This window comes from Nansenia antarctica, assembly GCF_963989245.1.
Source record: "Nansenia antarctica genome assembly, chromosome: 11".
NCBI classification, from domain to species: domain Eukaryota; kingdom Metazoa; phylum Chordata; class Actinopteri; order Argentiniformes; family Microstomatidae; genus Nansenia; species Nansenia antarctica.
Window position 1 is genome coordinate 18,861,376 of NC_137681.1, and position 16,923 is coordinate 18,878,298.

The window sequence follows — 16,923 nt, forward strand, 5'->3', positions numbered from 1 at the left end:
CCCACCTGCGGTGTGTCTCATCTGCTCCTGCAGCGCCAGCAGCCTCCTCCTCAGACCTTGGTTCTCCCTCTGGGTCCTGGAGGTCTTCTCCTGGTACTCTGACACAGTCTCTTTCACCACGTCCAGGACCTCCTGGACCGCCGCCGCCAGCAGCCGGGCCACGCGCACGTTCAGACGCTCCAGCTTTGACATCCTCTATTGATTGACAGTTCCCCTTAGCAACAGAGAACGGCACGCGAATGTCTATTTCTGCAGGTGTGTTTAATTAATCACGCAAGATAACGTGTTATTGTCTCCCCTATCCGCACCAGTTCACACACGTGAGACGCTGATAAACGTGTTACATGTCCCGATAGTTCGACAGCAGTTTGTTTACATCTTCGGCGACAGATGCGATGTTTCTGACGAGAGTTGTTGACCTCCGCAGGTCCAGTTATATTCCACTTCCGGCTCCTGATGTTCTAGGAGTGTTAGAGCGATGACAGGACCGTTAGCCGTGCCTCTGAGGTCGCCTCTGGAGGTTTGACCTGGCCCAGCCTCCTAGACCCGGGGTTTCCTAGACGCCTAGCTGTGACCTAACGCTGGTGGTACTGCGGGCGGCTGGGTGGGAATCATCCGTCCTGCCGCAGGTCTGACAATGTAACATCAGGGGGAAGAATTAATGAAAACACAGCGGGTCTTCTTCATGCTTTGTTCTTTAACGGATTGCAAATGCTTTACCGCCACCTACTGGACAAGAGGTGTAGAATGGGGGACACGAACACGGACACATGTCGACCACAACACATGTAATGTTGATAATCTGACTCTAATGTAATTATCACTGTGTGCATAGAAATGTTGAGTCTGTGCGTATTAGTACAAGGTAGGACAAATATAATGAATCAATGAGGCTTTAATAATAATGGGTCGGTTTCACAGACAAGGCTTAAGGCTAATCCTGGAGTAAATCACACTTTCAATGTAAAATCTCCATTGAAGATGCTTTTTAGTCTAGGATTAGGCTTAAGCCTTGTCAGTGAAACCGGCCCAATGTATATTTGTACATCTAGTACAAGGGAAATACTTAATAGAGAAAAGTGTAATCCTAGTACAGACTAGGCAGATACAAAAATAGAGGAAAGTGTCATCCTACTAGAGAGGGACATGACCTAGGGTAATTACAACACTGATACTTACAACATGAAGACAACAGCACGGGAACAAGATGATCTCACTAACAACCCCGGGACAAAGACAACCTATCCTCTCACCTCCACCTTTATAACATCCTGAAACCAGGAGCCATTGATAAGGACCAGCCAGTCATCATTATTCATCTTATTGAAGATAATAAAACACACACACACACACAGTTCCTCACTTTATTTGGCTTAATGAAGATGAAGTTCAGACAGGAGGTACACTCAGACCAACTGAAACGTTGTTTTGTTGCCATGACAACAGCAGATTTCCTTTTCAAACACAGGAAGTCCAGACAGAATGAACAATTTGACTTTTGTTTACAAGTTTAAAAAAAACAAGAGGAAGTTATCATACGATACTTTGCTGATACTCTACTATGGCACATTTAGACAAAACAAACATCATTCTGCTGAAAGCAGACATCATAGAAAGGTGCAACTAAATACACAGCATTTCAGTCTTGTAGTCCTCTGTGTTACCAGGGTAGCCTTGTCATTCCACACATACACAACTATCTACAGTCTGGTTATAGGCTGGTCGTCAGGGCTGGTTGCCAGAGTTACAGGCTGGTCGTCAGGGTTACAGTGTCTCATCGAACAAGCTGAGGAGGTTCTTGGGTTCAAAGCCAGGCCGGGGGACGGGCTCAGACCGCACACAGTTACGGACGGGTCGCTGGGAGGAGTGTGTGTGTGTGTGAGCAGACAGCTGGCTGTGTGTGTGTGTGTTCGTGGGGCTCAGTGTGTGGTGGGAGTCACTGGCGTAAATGCTGGAGGGTGTGTGTGTGAGGCAGTGACCAGAGTGTGTAGGTGAGTGAGTGAGGCAGTGACCAGAGTGTGTAGGTGAGTGAGTGAGGCAGTGACCAGAGTGTGTAGGTGAGTGTGTGAGGCTGCGCTGCGTGTGTCTTGAAGAGTTGGGGAAGGGGGTAGAAGTGCTTCCCACTGATAGGCGGGACTTGACTCTGTAGAAACGGAAAGAAGGAGAGGAGCGAGAGAGAGGTGTCAGGTTAGGGTTACTGTATGGTCAGGTTAGGGTTACTGTGTGGTCAGGTTAGGGTTACCTGTGAGAGAAGGTGGGGGAGAGCTCCAGAGCGCCAGGGAACACGGCATCCTCCTCTGCGCTGTCTGAGAGGGTGTGGAGGGGGCTGGGGGGCAACGTCAAATCCCAGCTCTCCCTAGGGGGGGTGGCCGGGGCAGGGGGGGTGGCCGGGGCAGGCGTGGTCCGGCCAGGCAGGGGGAGGGACGAGAGGAGACCCCAGCCCCACGACACCACAGACTGATAGACAGACACAGACAGACAAGAGATACAGTTACTGTTAACTAACTGAAGAACCCAACCCAGGGCCTGCATGGGTTGATGACGGTTGATGTTAGATGATGTTAGATGGATGACGTTAGATGGATGATGTTAGATGGTAGATGGATGATGTCAGATGGTAGATGGATGATGTCACATGGTAGATGGATGATGTCAGATGGTAGATGGATGATGTTAGATGGTAGATGGATGATGTTAGATGGTAGATGGATGATGTTAGATGGATGCCATGTCAGATAGTCTGTCAGTGTTTAAAACCACTTATGTGCACAACTACAAGTGAAGTGTCATTCTGTGTCTGGTGCATGTGTGTGAGAGAGACCTGGCAGGCAGCCAGCAGGGCCAGCAGGGTCTCCTGCAGCAGCAGACGGAGGCGCCGTCTCCAGCGGCGACGGCTGACGGAGGGCAGCGCCATCAGCTTACACACCGAAGCCCTGGAGGCGGGGTCAGGATGCAGCATCATCCTCAACACACACTGCAGCTCCACTGACAGGCCTGACACACACACACACACACACACGATGGTTCCTTTCAATGTTTCTTTGAGGGTGTTTTTCCTTGCTACTGGGCCCTGTAGATGTGTGTTACCGTTGGTGACCAGCAGACAGGTGTGTGTTACTATGGTGACTAGCAGACAGGTGCGTTACCAAGGTGAACTGCAGACAGGTATGTGTTACCGTCGGTGACCAGCAGACAGGTGTGCTCACCGTTGGTGAGCTCGATGGGCAGGAAGCCTTGTCTCAGCTGCTGCCAGCCTGCTCCGCCCTGAGGGACCTCCATGTTACAGGCCAGCTCCAGGATGGACACGCCCAGACTGACACACACACACACACACACACACACACACACACACTTGTTTCTACATCTTTTATCATCAAAGGACCACAATAAAAAAATAAAAAATAAACATCTGGCTTTCTTGTTATCCGTGACTTTTTTTTTTCTTTCTCTTTTATATATACGCACACGCACACAGGGTTAAACTTAATCTTCAGTTTTTTATGAAATAAAAAACACATATATTGTTCCTCCTCCCTCCTCCCCCTCCTCACCTGAACACGTCAGCAGCAGGTCCGTACTCCCCCTTCAGCAGTTCGGGGGCCATGTATCTGGGGTCCCCTTCCTGGATATCCTCCTTCTCCCTCCCTGGCGCCCCCGCCCCACCTCCCTGTCCCAGCCTCCCCCCTCCCTGCCCTGCCCCCCTGCCCCCCTCCCCTCCAGACAGCTGCAGCAGCAGGCCAAAGTCTCCCAGTTTGAGGCGTCCGGAGGGCGTGAGAAAGACGTTGGCAGGCTTCAGGTCAAGGTGGGCGTAGCCGCGGGTGTGGAGGTGCTGCAGGGCGGAGAGCAGGTCACACAGGTATGCCCAGGCTGACGGCTCATCTGCAGGAGGAGAGGAGAGTGACACCCTAACCACCATCAACAGCAGCAGACTGACCTGAGCCTCATGGTGCAGTAGACTGACCTGGGCCTGGAGGCTGGGCCTCAGCGTGCAGCAGCAGACTGGTGCAGCAGAGCTCTGTCTGGATGTAGAGGCGCGCCCCCTCCTCCCAGGCCGCCACGAAGCCCAGGATGTGGGGGTGTCGGCCCAGACGCTCGTGGTTCCGGGCCTCCCGCACGGCCCGGTTCCTCTCGCCCGCGCCACGGAACCGCTGGACAGACCGCTTCACGGCGTACTGATGCCCGTCCTGGAGGCTCAGGACCTGCAGACACAGACAGACACACACACACACACACACACACACACCTCTGAGGGATGGGGCCTCAGTGTCTCACTGTCTGATCAGTGATCTGTTGGGATCTGTTCCATTGGTCTGGGTAGACTGTTTACACAGTGTGTGTGTGTGTGTGTGTGTGTGTGTGTGTGGATGTGTGTGTGTGTGTGTGTGTGTGTGTGTGTGTGTGTGTGTGTGTGTGTGTGAGTGAGTGTGTGTGCATGTGCTGACCTTGTAGACCTCTCCGAAGGAGCCCCTCCCCAGCAGGCCCAGGTTGGTGAAACACTGGCTGAAGAAGGACTGCTGTCTGCTGGGGTCATACAGGGGCGCGGAGGGGGGGTCCTGGAGGAGGGAGGGGGAGAGGGCTGTCCAGGGGGAGGGGGGCCGCTGCGGGAACACCCGGCTCAGGGGGGGGCACCCCTTGGATGGGGGGCGTGGGGGCACAGAGTGGGAGAGGAGGGCAGGGGGAGAGAGGGAAGAGGTGGAGGTGGAGGAGGAGGAGAAAGGGAAGCGGCGTTTCTTGAAGGAGAAGGTCTGTTCAGCCTGAGAGAAGTGGGCTGGGAGGGGGAGGGGTGTCGTAGCCATCTTGGTTTCCAGGGACACAGACATGATGTGGCGATGGGTGAACCAATCTGGGAGGGAGGAACCACCAGGAGGTGATGATGCTGTGAGCCGGCAGATGGCAGTAGCGAGGCACTCCTCTAGCCTCCCTTTAGATTCGTATCTGGAAAGTACAGGGGGCAGACATTAGTGTGAAGTTGAATTGTCACATGTATAGCTTGAGAGCTCTGATTGGCAAAGCAGGTGTGTTACAACAAGTTAGGCAACATTCTTCTTGGAATATAACATAGACAGACTGATAACCTATTCGAATCAAATCAAAGTTTACTTGTCATATACACAGAATACAGTCTAGATTGTGTCATGAAATGCTTTGGTCAAGCTAACCACAACCACAACAACAATAACAACAACAGTCATCCTACAACAGTCAGATGGTAGCAGCAGAAACACAACAACAGTGGAGTGGGCAGATCAATAACCTCCACTCAGGTGAACAGTCGTGTCTCTCCCACGGGGAGGCAGCAGCGATGGCGAGGCCGGTCAAACAGACACGTTCCCCGTTACCTGTTGTTGTTGTTGTTGTTGTTGTTGTTGTTGTTGTCATACAGCTGTCAGGAAGCCTTGGCCGTGTATTCGTCAAAACCATGTATCTAAAAGAACAGTCTGACAAACTCTCTACCGGGTACAATACTTACGCGAGGCGAACAACTGTATCCCAGATGACAGATGACGGCACGGCCACCAGAAACACACCGGCTGACTGGCCGTCAAACACCACAACAAACTGTTAGCCGAGGCTAGCTAGCTAGGCAGCTATCATAACAGCTGCTTTAGCCGCCTAATTTCTCGCCATTCAGAAACATGACAGTTCGGACAAGTCTTCCTATCGTGTGGTGACCCGGCTTTAGAGTCGCAGTGTGACAGTTAAAGTGTCATATAGTTCGTTGTTTTATTCGCCAAACAAACAACACAGATGGACCGTCCGGACGCCTTCGGTCCCAGCAGCGCGCGCCTGTGTGTGTTCCTCCACACGCCCTTCAAACTCTCACCGCCTGGCGCCAAAACGGAGCGTCGCGTATCGCAGCGCGCGTATGGAGTTAATGTTGAGCCAAATTAAATCAAAAGCAAAGAAATATTTTGTGAGAAAAAAAATCCACTTTGTAAGCAAAAACATAGATTTGCAAATCACACACACACATTGCCTCAGAGAGAAATCCAAAATAAGAATACCATGTGATGTTTTCTCATTATAAAAGAAAAAATAAGGCAGGGGGTCAGTCTTTTACATTACTTTTAATGAAGGCCATTTCCCCACCATCTACATGCTTCATTTTACTTGGAAAGGGGGTATACCCAAGCATTCCGATTTTTTTAGGGTTCAAGATCACCAGAAAGCATACATACAAAAAAGGTTGCATCCCTACATCTCTAGATGTTTGGTTTTTCCTAATATTACAGTGAAATTACATTTCCGACCGCTATTTCAACGAAACTTTTGTCTGAAAGAAAGGACTTCCGTTTAAGTGCCCGCCCTAAGCTATCACTCGGATCGACACTGGCCAATAGGGACGTGCTTCTTTCTGCTGTAAGTCCCGCCCTGACTGTACTCGGAACTGTTTTGCAAATCATGTTTTGCAAATCTCATGTTTTGCAAATCTCATGTTTTAGGTTTAGCAAACAAATATTTTAATTTAGCAAAAGAAAGTTGAGCTTTGTAAACAAATGTTTTGGAGTTGAGAACAAAAAAAAATATTTAAACATTTGCAAATCTATGTTTTTGCTTACGGATCTATGTTTTTGCTTACAAAGTGGATTTTTTTCCCCTCACAAAATATTTCTTTGCTTTTTAATTTGGCTCAAGATTAACTCCATACGCGCGCTGGTCGGTCGCTCCCGGAGACGACGTCACTGTTCTGTTCCCGAGCGACCAGCGGCGTCATCATCGCGCAGCGGCGGCGACGGAGAGGCTAAACACGGGCGAACACGACCACCGGGCTGACATGGTGAGTTTGTAAACACGGTTTTTATCTCCGGGTCTAAAGCAGAGGAACGGAGCAGCGTAGAGATGTTAGATAAGGTAAAGTTGGACCGTGTCAACGTGTCTTAGTTTGTCCAACCCTGTCCTCTCAGCTAACCGGATAGCAGCAGCCGTGTGGAGGAGCTAGCTGCTTTACCTCGCTGCTCGTGTTCACTGAGTTAACGCTTCGATAAGTGTCGTGGGGGGAAGCTAGTCAGCTACCTAACTTGTCTAAACAAGATTTGGAGATGCTGCTGTGGGCCTGTTTAAACGTTTTAATGTTCCTGCTCACTGTCCGCTTGTCATTACCTGTGTAGCTAGCTAGTCAGTCATTACCTGTTTAGCTAGCTAGTCAGTCATTACCTGTTTAGCTAGCTAGTCAGTCATTACCTGTTTAGCTAGCTAGTCAGTCGTTACCTGTAGCTAGCTAACCACATCTGATAGTCAGTCACATGACGTCACAGACCTAGGGGAGGTAGGTACAGGCAGGCAGCAAACAGGCTGTGGAATAACCAGCTAATAACCTGGTCAACGTGACACTACCTCAGTTTATGAATATGATATCTAACATGTATATGATATAATCCCTCCCTCGCCTCTCAGGACGTGTTCTTGATGATCCGACGTCAGAAGACGACCATCTTCACGGACGCCAAGGAGTCGACCACCGTGTACGAGCTGAAGAGGATCGTGGAGGGCGTCCTGAAGAGGGCGCCAGAGGAGCAGAGGCTGTTCAAGGTACCTGCCCGGTGGAGGTCACACCTGGCCGGGGGTCTGGGCTCGTGTTGGGATTATGAGGTAGAGGAGGAGCACAGTGCACAGTGTTTTATTTGTATAGTATAGTGGATAGTGTACATAGCCTTTATTTATGTAAACCAGCTCCTTTCCCTTGTTTTTTCTCTTTTTTTTTCTTTCCTAGCACCAGGGGAGCCCCCCCTCCCAAATGTCGTTGTTTGGTACCAGTATTATAACACCAGGGATCTGTCTAACAGTATTATAACATCAGGGATCTGTCTAACAACATTATAACGTTAGTGATTATGCAAGAGAGTGTGTGTGCCTGTGCGTATGCCTGTGGGTGTGGGTGTGTGTGTGTGTGTGTGTGTGTGTGTGTGTGTGTGTGTGTTTGAGTGTGTGTTTGAGTGTGTGTGTGTGTGTGTGTGTGTGTGTGTGTGTGTGTGTGTGTAGTAACGAGGTGTGTGCCACTGTGCCTGCAGGACGACCAGCCCCTGGAGGACAGCAGGACGCTGGGAGACTGTGGCTTCACCAACCAGACGGCCAGACCTCAGGCCCCCGCCACCGTCGGACTGGCCTTCCGCCTCGCCGGTGAGGCGTGTGTGTGTGTGCACATGGGCGTGTACTCACTCCTGCCTCTCTCTGTCTGTGTGTCGTCATGTTAATAGCATGTGTCAGTGTTGTCATTAGGGTCACTACAAGGACCAATATTTTGAAGAAAATTAAATTAAATTAAATTGAATGTTTCCATCTCTCTCTCTCCTCCTCTTCCTCTCTCCTCTCCTCCTCCCTCTCTCCTCTCCTCTTCATCCCTCCTCTCTCTCCTCCTCTAGATGACCTGTTTGAGTCGCTGCAGGTGGACTTGTTCTCCAGCCCTCCAGAGCTTCCAGACGTGATGAAGCCCCAGGACTCCAACAGCACCGCCAACGAGCAGGCCCTGCAGTGATGGAGAGAGGACGGGGAGGAGAGGAGAGGAGAGGAGGGGGGAGCAGGCCCTGCAGTGATGGAGAGAGGACGGGGAGGAGAGGAGAGGAGAGGAGGGGGGAGCAGGCCCTGCAGTGATGGAGAGAGGGGGGGGAGGAGAGGGGGGGAGGGGGGAGCAGGCCCTGCAGTGATGGGGGGGGGGGGGGGGAGCAGGCCCTGCAGTGCACATGACACGCTGTTCCCTGACGTTCTGAGTTCTGAGTTCTGAGTTCTGAATTCTATGTTCTATGTTCTGAGTTCAGGCCAACAGGACAGGATGGGATGGGGGGGCAGGGGTCAGGCCAACTCTCCTGACCCCTGCCCCCCCATCCCATCCTGTCCTGTTCAGTCACATTTTCCTATTATGTAACGAGGGTTACAGCTCATGACTCAGTTGTGTGTGTGTGTGTGTGTGTGTGTGTGTGAGAGAGAGAGAGAGAGAGAGAGAGAGAGAGAGAGAGAAAGAGAGTTAGTGTTACTATTATTCGTATAACAGTGAGGTGGTGTTTGTGTTTAACAGTCCTCCAACACCGACTGACTTCACTTCCTCTGTCCCCTCAGTCACACTGAGACACTGATGTTCATATAGTCTGATTCTGTTCTGTCATCACTTAGTTTGTGTACATGCTGTACGTGACATCACTCCTGCTCTGAGCTGAGTCCATCTGCACTGAGACCACGCCTGCTCGTTGGTTTGGTTGGTTGGAAGGTTGATTGGTTGAGGACACGAGTCACTGAGGTATTTTAACCAGACAGACAGGACTCAGAGGACGTAACATGGACATCAGCCGTCTCCTGTCACCAAAATCATCACAGTCCCCCCAAACACACACGGACTGTCTGGAACTGTGATCTGAATAAAACTTGTTTTCTTTTGTACAAGCTGGCTCCTGTGTTTTGTTGAGAGCATGAATGTGTGTGGTTTCCTGGTGAAGTGTAGGAGGGCTGGAGGTTTGGCCAGACACCGTCACAGCCAGGAGACCAGCAGGATGGACTGGCCCGCAGGAGGGTCTCCTCTCTCTCTTCGTCTCCTCTTCTCTCCTCCCGTTTTCTCCTCTCCCCTCCTGTCTCATCCTCTCCTCTCCTGCCTTCTCTTCTATCCTCTCCCTGTGAGTGAAGCTTGACATGTGGTTAGAACTGTGTCTATATTAGATTAGAGGTGTTTATGCTGGAGGTAGGGGAGAGTGTAGAGCAGTAGTAGTTTGGCGCGCGTGGCAAACCCCAGATCTTCTCCTATCCCAAATATGGACTAGGAATGCATGAGATGACGTCATGCGCCGGGGGAGGGGGGGTGAAACCGTAACCGCAGTAATTCAACTACGCCTCTCCCGGTCTGGGCTCGGGCTGCGGGGCACACAGGAAGAGAGAGGGACGGCCTTCTCCTTCATCCTCGCTCTGTTGGCGGATAACGGAATCCCAAAAAAGTTATTCGGGGCCACGGGAGACGATAACGGAGACGATAACGCTCTGTTACCGAGAGAGGCTGCCACCGCCACGGAGGACCGAGGACCCGGTTCTACCGAATAAAACCTCCACTACCCGCTCATGCTGTTTATAGTGCTGTTCTCTCACATCAAGAGGAAAAAGCGCCTGTGAGACCGTATCATGGATGATCTGGGTATGTATTACAAAATGTCCTTCTCAAACATAAAGACGTGTTCCTTTATCCGCCGCGATCTGGGAGGAGGGAACAAGTCAAAGCAAAGTAACTGTTTTATTTTCTGGTATTTTTTTTTTTTGTACCTGGATAAATACCTCGGTGTTGGAAAATGAAGGAAAGGAAATGGAAAAACAAAACGTAATGTAAAAGTTGTATATGATTCTGAATAAGATAATGAAGCCTATGAGATCACACGTGATCTGGATGATCCATAGGCTTTAAAAAAACATCTTGAACATCATTGACATAATCAGACCACGTTCTAGATGATGTTTGTTGATAATCACGGTGTCAACTGGTGATTTTCCCTGTTTCTGGAGGGAGGACGTCTGTGTGGATATCTGGTTAAAGATGAGATCAGCTGCATAGAACAACTAATGTTAAACTACTGCAGGTCTTCCTATATTATGATCTAATCAACCTCTCCTATTGTTCTTCTTTACTGTAAGGGAGAGAGGGAGGGGGAGGGAGGGAGAGAGGGGGAGAGAGAGAGCAACAGGAAAAGCTTAATTTGGAAACATGTTTGCTTTACTCTCCGGTCCAGTAAAACAGCATGCTCTCTCAAAACCCCCAAACTACACTACCCTGTATACTACACACTAATACACTGGTACACTACCCTGTATACTACACACCAGTACACTACCACAGGGTACACACATAACACCATACTACATAACTGCTATATAACATCATAACAGATTTAGAACACCTTCATAACATAACTGATTTATAACATCATCAGAGCTTTATAACAACTTTATAACGTCATAACAGATCTATAACAACTTTAGAGGCTGTGATGATGGTTTAGAGGCTGTGATGAAGGTTTAGAGGTGGTGATGATGGTTTAGAGGCTATGAAGGTTTAGAGGCTGTGATGGTTTAGAGGCTATGAAGGTTTAGAGGCTGTGATGATGGTTTAGAGGCTGTGATGATGGTTAGAGGCTGTGATGGTTTAGAGGCTGTGATGATGGTTAGAGGCTGTGATGATGGTTTTAGAGGCTGTGATGATGGTTAGAGGCTGTGATGATGGTTAGAGGCTGTGATGATGGTTAGAGGCTGTGATGATGGTTAGAGGCTGTGATGGTTTAGAGGCTATGAAGGTTTAGAGGCTGTGATGATGGTTTTAGAGGCTGTGATGATGGTTTAGAGGCTGTGATGATGGTTTAGAGGCTGTGATGATGGTTAGAGGCTGTGATGATGGTTAGAGGCTGTGATGATGGTTTTAGAGGCTGTGATGATGGTTAGAGGCTGTGATGATGGTTTATAGGCGGCTGTGATGATGGTTTAGAGGCTGTGATGATGGTTTAGAGGCTGTGATGATGGTTTAGAGGCTGTGATGATGGTTTAGAGGCTGTGATGATGGTTTTAGAGGCTGTGATGAAGGTTTAGAGGCTGTGATGATGGTTTTAGAGGCTGTGATGATGGTTAGAGGCTGTGATGATGGTTAGAGGCTGTGATGATGGTTTAGAGGCTGTGATGATGTGGGGGCCGGGAAAGAAAATAAGAAAAACAAATACACAAGGCATGCAAGCTTTCAAAGAGTCACACCCTGAACAGTCAAATGCCTGTCGCACAAAAATTGTGAGCTTGAAAGCTGGATATGGACATGCCAGTGGAATTATTAGCCGAACTTTAACTGAACAAGAGAGGGCATTCAGTGTACAACCAGCGAAGCAAGGTTGCAGCTTTGTGAATGATTTAGGTCTGACTCCCACTGCATCAGGTTGTGTAGGCTACTCGCCAATAATACGCTGACAGATGGATTCATAACATCTTTAGAACCTGTGGGCCGGACACATGTATTGAGTTTTGGGGTTGCTTCAATATTGGAAGAAAGAAAATGCTAGATATTCTAAATACCGGAACAATTTTCTTTCCCTCCTCACATATTCTGAATTGAATTGTACATACATATATATATATATATATAAATCATGAATATTCTGCGGGCCAGATGGAAAGCTTTGGCGGGCCGGATGTGGCCCGCAGGCCGCCTATTGGTCATCCATGGTTTAAAGGCTGTGATGGTTTAGAGGCTGTGATGATGGTTTAGAGGCTGTGATGATGGTTAGAGGCTGTGATGGTTTAGAGGCTGTGATGGTTTAGAAGCTGTGATGATGGTTTAGAGCCTGAGATTATGGTTTAAGGGGTAGTAGAGAGTTGGAGGTCATGAGTTCAAATCTCACCTGGGAACACCACCAGTATTGTGCCCTTGAGTAAGGCACTTAGCCTTAAGTTACTCCAGGGAGACTGTCCCTGGAGTAGACTGTGAATCTCTAATTGTAAGTTGTTTTGGATAAAAGTGTCTGCTAGATGGTAAAAATGTAATGTAAATGTTTAGAGGCTGTATATCCTCTAGGAGTGTGTGTTCTACAGAGCCTGTGTGTGTGTGTGTGTGTGTGTGTGTGTGTGTGTGTGTGTGTGTGTTAGCGTGATGTCAGCCTCTGGCCCAGAACATCTGCATTGCATTGAACTTCAAGGTTCAGTTGCCGGGGGTGACCAGAGATGTGTTTCACAAATAGAGTTGGTGTGTTTATATTGTTGTGTCTCAGTTGGTGGTTGGTGTGTGTGTGTGTGTGTGTGTGTGTGAGTGTGTGTGTGTGTGTGTGTGTGTGTGTCAGAGAGCAGGCCATGTCCAGCCGTCTCCTGGCAACTCTAAATATGGTCACAACTCCTATTGAGAGAATTTCAACTCCTTATATGAGCAGTCTGTAACTGTAACTCACTGTGAGTGTGTTTGTGTGTGTGTGTGTGTGTGTCTGTGTGTCTGTGTGTGAGTGTCAGTGTGAGTGTGCGTGTGCCTGTGCCTGTGCCTGTGCGTGTGCGTGCGTGTGTGTGTGTGTGTGTGTGTGTGTGTGTGTGTGTGAGATTCTCTCCACATGTTTGTACCAGTATGAATCATCAGTGTTAAACTATGATGATGAAAGCCTCCGTCTGGAGCCCTAACCCTAACTACACACACACACACACACACACACACACACACACACACACACACACACACACACACACACACACACACACACACACACACACACACACACACAGAGGGTGGAATGAGAGACTGATGCTGTGAGGAGGGTAGAATTCCATATCAGTTCCATAACAGTCTTCCTCCACAGTTTCCTCCTCTCTCTCTCTCTCGCTCTGTCTAACATGTTGACTCATTATAACTCATGTTTCTGGTTTATACCAACACTATTCCTTCTCTGCTTTGATTGGTCAGTTTATGCTGCATACTTTCTGCTTCTAGCTTCTATTGTCTGTCTGTCTGTCTGCCTGTACCCTGCTATCCGATTAGCCGATCTGTCTGTTTGTCTGCCTGTGTCCTGCTATCTGATTGGTCGATCTGTCTGTCTGTCTGCCTGTCTTCTGCTATCTAATTGGTCGATCTGTCTGTCTCCCCTTAGGAGCGGCTGATGAGCCTCCTAACTACCCTCTCAGTCCTCGTATTGTTGTGTTTGGTACGTAACTGTCTGTCTGTCTGCCTGTCTGTCTGTCTGTCTGTCTGCCTGTCTGCCTGTCTTTTTCTGTCTGCCTGTCTACACACACACACACACACACACACACACACACACACACACACACACATACACCAACCTACAGTATAATCCCTTTTACACTCCCATGATCCTGCTCTAGACGCCCTATTGGCTGACCTAGAGAATAGCTCCTCCCCCCTGGCCAGATGCCCCGTCCTGCTCACCTCTGACCCCCCAGCGACCCCTGACCCTGCTCCTACCAGCCCCCAAGATCCTGCCCAGGCCCGCCCTCCGCCCCCGGCATACACCCCCCAACAGGTATGGAGCCCCCGTCCCCCCCATCCCCAGTATGCAGAACACACACACACACACATGCACACACACACACACACACACACACACACACACACACACACACACACACACACCACACACACTAATCTATAATCTATAATCATCTATCATCTATACAATCATCTACAATAATCTATAATCATCCATTATCTATAACAATCTATAATCATCTATCATCTATAATCATCTATAATGTATAATCTATTATGTATATATGTATATGATGTATCTATAACCCTATAATGTGTCATGTATAATGTATGTATATTATGTATCTATAACCCTATAATGTATCATGTATAATGTATATATATAATGTATCATGTATAATGTATTTATTATGTATAATGTATATATAATGTATAATGTCTAATCTCTCTCAGACCGTCTCTGCTGCCATGAAGTCCAACGGCTCTCAAAACCCAAACCCAGACAAGCTCTACAGGTACAGATCTATGTTAACAGATCTATGTTTACAGATCTATGTTTACAGATCTATGGTTACTATCATTAAGAGATAACATCCGCAGGATCATCTGATCTGTATCAGAACAACCTTCCTCTTATTCTCTGACTTCCCTCTGACCTGCCTGGTTGAGGGGGTGGTGTGTGTGTGTGTGTGTGTGTGTATGTGTGTGTGGAAGGGGGGTTGGTACAACGAGTAAGATATAATCACATGGGCCCAATCCCATTTCCCATTTTTACGCCTACCCCTCGTTTTGGAGTGGCACTCGCTTTTCGTCTTGCCCCTCGGAACAGAGTTACAAGGGGTAGTGGTTGAAACCTATGGAATAGATAACCCTTCAAGACCCTGATACGTCATTAGTAGCATAATAGAAAAGCATGGACACTCGCGATTCGTTCACAACTTAAGTTTCACGCTATCAATCAATCAAATCAGAGATTTGGAAAGAAGCAAAGGTTATCCCACTGCCTAAGGATAATAGATCCACGTTCACTGGTCCAAACAGTCATCCTATCAGTCTTCTCCCAGTACTGAGTAAATTATTAGAGAAAATGGTTTATGTTTGGGTTAGGGTTAGGGTTACCAGCATGTATAGAGAAGGTCATTCCACTAGCACAGCATTAGCGCAAATGACTGATGAATGGCTGAAGAGCATGGATGACAGGAGGCTAGTGGGGGCGGTGTTGTTGGATTTCAGTGCTGCGTTTGATGTTATTAATCATTGTCTGCTGCTTGGTAAACTTAAATGTTATGGATTTAAATCCACTGCTTTGTCCTGGATGGAGAGTTACCTGTCCAGGAGAAGACAGAGAGTGTTCTTCAATGGTAGCTATTCGAATAGTACAGAGTTACAATGTGGGGTTCCTCAGGGCAGTGCTTAGGACCTATCCTATATGTATTTAATATAATGATCTCCCATCAGTATAAGATAAAGCAGGAGTAGTTATGTATGCTGATGATTCCACTACGTACAGTGCAGCATTAACATATCAAGAGCTAACTGATGTACTGAGCACTGAACTCAGAACAGTGGCTGAGTGGGTTAGTAACACCAAACTAGTGCTGAATATCTCTAAAACAAAATGATGTTGTCTAGACATATGCTGGTCACTAATCCTCAACTAAGCTTATCACTTGGAAAGCCAGTAGAACAAGTTAAAAAGACCAAGCTACTTGTCATTGTGCTGGATGCTAAACCTACGTGGACTGAACATATTGATAATATTGCAACTAAAATGGGTAAGAGCATTGCCGTAACAAGGAAATGTTCTAAGTATGTAACATCAGACACTCTGAACCAAGTGATTCAAGCTTTAGTTTTGTCACACTTGTACTGTCCAGTCATTTGGTCATCTGCTGCTAAGATAACATACTGCAGTGTAAACGGTCAGCTGGTATTAGCATACTTATTATGACTTTAGTAGGCAGTATGCAGTATATACTCATTGAGTATGCTAGTATGCAGTATGCCATTTCGAACACAGCAACAGACACTGACACACACAGACAGACAGAGTGTGTTTGCAAGCCAATCATTTTTATCCTCTCCCCCCCCATCAGTACGGTGTGTAAGCCCCGCTCCCCTCGCCAGGCCGACGCCCCACCTGCCTTCTCCTCCTCCTCCCTGCTGGGGGGCGGGCTCAGTGAGCTGGACCACCTCCTCCAGGAGCTCAACGCCACGCAGTTCAACATCACAGGTCAGGACCGGACGGTGGGTGTGGGTGTGTGTGTGAGAGAGAAAGAGTGAAAGAGAGAGAGAGATGCTAAACTCCTCCCCTCTGCGCTCTGATTGGTAGATGAGATCCTGGCCCAGTTCCCGACCAGTAAGAGGGATGAGAGAGACAAGATGAAAGACTTTCAGAGTTCCAAGGCCACACCCTCCTCCAGGTAACCCCTCCCCCCAGGGTAACCCCTCCCCCTCCCCCCAGGTTAACCCCTCCCCCCAGGGTAACTCCTCACCCCCAGGTTAATCCCTCCCCCCAGGTTAACTCCTCCCCCCTGGGTAACCTTGTGTGTGTGTGTGTGTGTGTGTGTGTGTGTGTGTGTGTGTGTGTGTGTGTGTGTGTGTTGTTTCCATGATATCAAAATGCACTGTTAATATTTATGTCCTTTAGAATTGGACATGTATGTGGACATAAATAAAGCATTTAAAATGTGTGTGTGTAGCCCAGCCAAGCCCTCCGCCACCTCAGCCACTCTGGAGCTGGACAAACTCATGGCCTCACTCTCCGACTTCAGAGTACATAGCACAGTAAGATACTACACACCTAATACACACTGCAATACACACTGCAATACACAGTACATATTACATCATGTTCACAACATACTACATCCTGTTCACTACATACTACATCCTGTTCATTACATATTACATCCTGTACAGTACATATTACATCATGTACACTACATATTACATCCTGTACACTAAATATTACATCCTGTTCACTACATATTACATCCTGT

The 16,923-nt window shown here is 48.2% G+C and overlaps 3 protein-coding genes across 4 annotated transcripts in view; 2 read left to right on the plus strand and 1 right to left on the minus strand.

Moving 5' to 3' along the window:
• Positions 1 to 611: 611 nt before the first annotated feature.
• On the minus strand, positions 612 to 4,820 carry pkmyt1 (protein kinase, membrane associated tyrosine/threonine 1; the record flags this gene model as incomplete). Its single annotated transcript, XM_080542425.1, has 9 exons — positions 612 to 631; positions 721 to 726; positions 2,046 to 2,143; positions 2,243 to 2,457; positions 2,822 to 2,994; positions 3,207 to 3,313; positions 3,552 to 3,879; positions 3,962 to 4,199; positions 4,443 to 4,820. The coding sequence occupies 9 exons, from the start codon at positions 4,818 to 4,820 to the stop codon at positions 612 to 614; spliced, it is 1,563 nt and encodes a 520-aa protein (XP_080398551.1).
• Positions 4,821 to 6,756: 1,936 nt separating this feature from the next.
• Positions 6,757 to 8,528, plus strand: LOC308167680 (elongin-B-like). Of its 2 annotated transcripts, none has more exons than XM_080542115.1 (4): positions 6,757 to 6,852; positions 7,396 to 7,590; positions 8,010 to 8,118; positions 8,361 to 8,528. In XM_080542115.1, exons 1-4 carry the CDS (start codon positions 6,841 to 6,843, stop codon positions 8,471 to 8,473), a joined length of 429 nt encoding a protein of 142 aa, XP_080398241.1. In that variant the 5' UTR covers positions 6,757 to 6,840; the 3' UTR covers positions 8,474 to 8,528. The 2 variants fall into 2 exon arrangements, with proteins under 2 accessions (XP_080398241.1, XP_080398242.1); XM_080542116.1 differs by having other exon boundaries at positions 7,396 to 7,530.
• A 1,452-nt stretch (positions 8,529 to 9,980) lies between these two features.
• Positions 9,981 to 16,923, plus strand: part of LOC308167675 (transforming growth factor beta-1-induced transcript 1 protein-like) — a 10,213-nt gene continuing 3,270 nt past the window's right edge. Inside the window, exons 1-6 of the mRNA XM_080542110.1 lie at positions 9,981 to 10,108; positions 13,798 to 13,955; positions 14,375 to 14,436; positions 16,018 to 16,154; positions 16,254 to 16,344; positions 16,624 to 16,708. Of these exons, the coding sequence (XP_080398236.1) occupies positions 10,096 to 10,108; positions 13,798 to 13,955; positions 14,375 to 14,436; positions 16,018 to 16,154; positions 16,254 to 16,344; positions 16,624 to 16,708 (546 nt within the window). The 5' untranslated portion in view covers positions 9,981 to 10,095. The remainder of the gene's footprint in view (positions 10,109 to 13,797; positions 13,956 to 14,374; positions 14,437 to 16,017; positions 16,155 to 16,253; positions 16,345 to 16,623; positions 16,709 to 16,923) is intronic.